This window comes from Propithecus coquereli, unplaced genomic scaffold (genome assembly GCF_000956105.1).
Source record: "Propithecus coquereli isolate 6110/MARCELLA unplaced genomic scaffold, Pcoq_1.0 Scaffold163, whole genome shotgun sequence".
Classification (NCBI taxonomy): Eukaryota; Metazoa; Chordata; class Mammalia; order Primates; family Indriidae; genus Propithecus; species Propithecus coquereli.
The window spans coordinates 369,656-373,345 of NW_012140858.1; the positions used below are offsets into that span (position 1 = coordinate 369,656).

The 3,690-nt window shown below is 39.0% G+C and overlaps 1 protein-coding gene across 1 annotated transcript in view; it reads right to left on the reverse strand.

The window, feature by feature from the left end:
- SVEP1 (sushi, von Willebrand factor type A, EGF and pentraxin domain containing 1) overlaps positions 1 to 3,690 on the reverse strand; it is a 239,569-nt gene that overhangs the window by 136,982 nt on the left and 98,897 nt on the right. The window contains exons 11-12 of the mRNA XM_012641129.1: positions 3,356 to 3,411; positions 1,000 to 1,108 (exon numbers count right to left, since the gene is read on the reverse strand). Coding sequence (XP_012496583.1) covers positions 1,000 to 1,108; positions 3,356 to 3,411 — 165 coding nt within the window. The remainder of the gene's footprint in view (positions 1 to 999; positions 1,109 to 3,355; positions 3,412 to 3,690) is intronic.

Consider the following 3,690-nt stretch of genomic DNA (forward strand, 5'->3'; position numbering starts at 1 on the left):
CAATATGATTAGTGTCAGAAACAAAAAGGATGTCTGGTATAAAGTGAATTAATACTTATTGTCTCATAAACTTCTAAGCACTTTACTTGTACTTATTCATTTAATGCTTAAAATGGCCGTATGATGTTGAGTACTCTTTCCCATTTTATAGGTGAGGAAACAGACACAGAGAGGTTTGATAACTTACTCAAGATCAAACAGCTAGTAGGGGGTAAAGCCAGGATTTTGACCTACATTGTTGGTCGTGGAGACCATGTGCTTAAACATGACATTATTTTGTTATCACTATTATTTTTTTAAAAACATTACTCTGGAAGCTCTGGACAATATTAAAAAAATGGAATAAAAATAAAGAAGTATCACTATAATTATGGGGAAGGATAATAACTTTGCTGAGACTCAAGAGAGACTACTGAAATCTCCTAGAAATATTAAGGCAGTAAACTAATTGGCTGGACACACCAGCAAAAAGTCATATACCATACTTAGGAATAATATTAAGAAAAATGTTCAAAGTCTACGTGGAAAAAACATCAAAATTCTACTTAAAGATATATTAGACTTCAGTAAATTAAATCTCGCCATATTTTTGGTGAGGAATGTGAATATTTTACATGTGTAACTATTTAATGTTAATGGCTTCACTGCAATTTAAAGGTCATATAAAAACTGCTGTTAGTACTTTATAACTATTATTGTTCTCTTCTAAGATATCATATCAATATTTGAATTTTACCATCATAATACAACTTAGTTTTCTTAGTTTTTGTCGTGTTGAAGAATTCTGGCTAATATTTTAAAATAATTATTTGGTACCAACATTTAATATATCCATAATGATCATTAATAAGCACATCATCAAATTCTATAGCCATCCTAAAATACTTGATGAATAAATTAATAAAAGTTGATTTTTCTAGTTTGCCTCATTTTTCTGGAATCATTTTCTTGTTTTGCAGATTAGTCATACAAACTACCAACACTATAGAATTTAATTACCAATTGCAAAGCCATTTTCATAGTCATAATTATATTCTAGGCAATATTTTTTGGTCAGGTCCTCCAATCTGCAGTCAATATCATCAGCATCACTACAAAATGATGGCACCTGAAAATAAAAATGAAGAGGACAAAATCACATCTCTATGTGCTTTCAACAAGCCCTTTGGACCCCTGGCCACCACTCCTCCAACAGCAGGAGGGTAGAGTGTGCCCTCCCAGTTCTGCATGTTCCGCAAGTGTCCTGACCCTCCTCCCTCACAGCCTCTAACTGCCTGTAGACCACCAAAATTAGTCCCATGCCTTTTATTTCTGTTTATGTCACTCCTCGTGAGAAGTCTCCAGGCCTCCTGGGACAATTTTTGTCCCTAACCTTTCACCCCATGTGGCTCTTTGGATCCCTTTCTCTGACCCCATCTACCATTCCTCTCCCAGTCCCCCAAACCTTCCTTTATGCCTTCCTGAAGCACAGTCAGTAATCGGCAAATTTCCTATTGTTTTCTGCCTCCTCTCTCCATCTTCCCTTCACCTTTGCTCTAAAAGAAAGCTGACTTTCCTGTTTTGGGGAATGTTTTCCAGAAAATATTCTAGAAATGTCAGACATTCCAGAATCCTGCAATTTGGGGTAGGCATGGAGGTAGAGGAAGAGTCCTCCTCACTCCTTGCTGTTTCCAGATCACATTCCCTCACACCTCAAAGCCTCACAGTCCCGAAGCTCGTGCCATCAACTATAGCACTCGCTGCCCCTCCCTGTGGCAGTTGTCTGCGGCATTTCCCCACTCTGAGTCACTCCCTCATCCCAAGAGCATTTGGTAACTGTCCCTGTTATAATTCTTGGTGATTTCTACAGCCGCCTAGCTAGTCCTTCCATCTGTTTGGATTCCTAGTTCCTTTTCCTCTTCTCTCTTGTCTTCCAGTCTTATTTTGTCACCCACTCCCCTAGTCATACCCTCAGACCTTGTCATTACCAGTAACTGCACCCTCTCCTCTTCTCAGGAATCCAACTCTTTAACTTCATCAGAATGTATGATCCATCAACCCTACTGCCTCTCTCTCAGCCCCTCATGTCTTCATTTCTTTACCTACTCATCTTAGATGCCATGGTCTGTCACCGTGGAACGGGTCCTCCCTTGCATGCCTCCTCAATGTGTTTGCATGGAGAACTCTTAACCCTGGTTAAATTAATGATTCTGCCTTTCTACCCTTACCCATATGGTCAATTGGGGCTTGAGAGAAAACACAACCCTGTCGACTGCCAGTCCTACTACATTTCTTCAGTACATGAATTCATGTTCTCCTGGAAAATTATTTTACACTAACTCTTCTCTTCACAAACCTCCAACAACTCCTCCCCATCCTTACTCTCAGATGATTTTCTTTTACACTGATTAAACAGAATTCAGAAAAGATCCTTCTTGCACACACTTTCACCGCCCTGTGTACCCGGTACCTGCATCTGTGCCTTGTGTGCTCTGCCTCCTTGACCTCTCTCTTCCTCTAGCAATCTATGTCCAATGTATCAGCAAATCCTACTGAATCTACTTTCAGAATATATCCAAAATCCATTCACTGCTCATCACCTCCAGTGTTACCCAAGCCACCCTAATCTCTTGCTTTAGTTTTCTATATTGTCTTCCTACTCTCTCTCCCACCCTCTGCTTCTCCCACAGTCAAGATCCCAAGTAAGTTGGTCCCCTCAAATAGCTTTCCATCTCTCTTCGAGTAACAGGCAAAGTCTTTATAGTGATTTTCAAGGCTCTCCACAGTCTGATTTCCCTTTGTACCCTGACTTCCTCTACCCCATGTGATCTCTTTGATGATCTATCACTCATCCCGTCATCCTCTCTGCTCTTGCCACTCTTGTATCTTCTGAGTGTTTCAAATTGCCAATCGCACTCCTGTCTCAGGGCCTTTGCACTTGCTATCCCCTCTGCCTGGAACACTCTTCCCCTACTTATGCTTATGCCTCTCCCCTTCAGGTCTCTCTTCAAACAGGAACCTTATTAGTGAGGCTTCTCCATCTTCTGCTTTATTTTATGCCATAGCATAAGCCATCTGACATTCTACATACTTTCTTTGTAATTTGTTTATTGCTTGTCTATTCGTTAGGAAATAAATCCTATGAATGCACGGAGTTTTGACTGTTTTATTCAGATCTAAATCCTTAGTGTCTAGGATAGGACATAGAGACTTACTAAATATTTATTAAATGGATGAATAAACATTTAATAGCACATTCTGATCCATTACACCATCTTTAACCTACTACAACTCAGCACGTGATAGACATTTGATAAAAGTCACTTGCACGCAATTTTCAGTGTGGGTTCTACTCAATACTTAAGGAATACTTTACCAGTTTGGGATGGGGTGTAATTAGTGTGAGTATATTGTTATGTTTCAAGTATAGATCTGTATTAACAGTGGCCTAATGAGTGTAATATCGTCTTGGTTTGTCAGCAATAATGACATTTTTTTCTCTTTTTGGAATTTGGTTTTATTGAACAGATTTAAATAAAACTTTTTTCAACAAGTGTTTATTGAATGGATGTCAGTCAATATGTTTAGTGGATTTATACCAGTGCCTGGCACATAGCAAGCAGCACAATAAAATGTTTCTTAGCAAATAAATGAAGTGCTACCCACTCTGTTAGGCATGCAAATATGTATATAGCTTGTATCCTGCCTTCA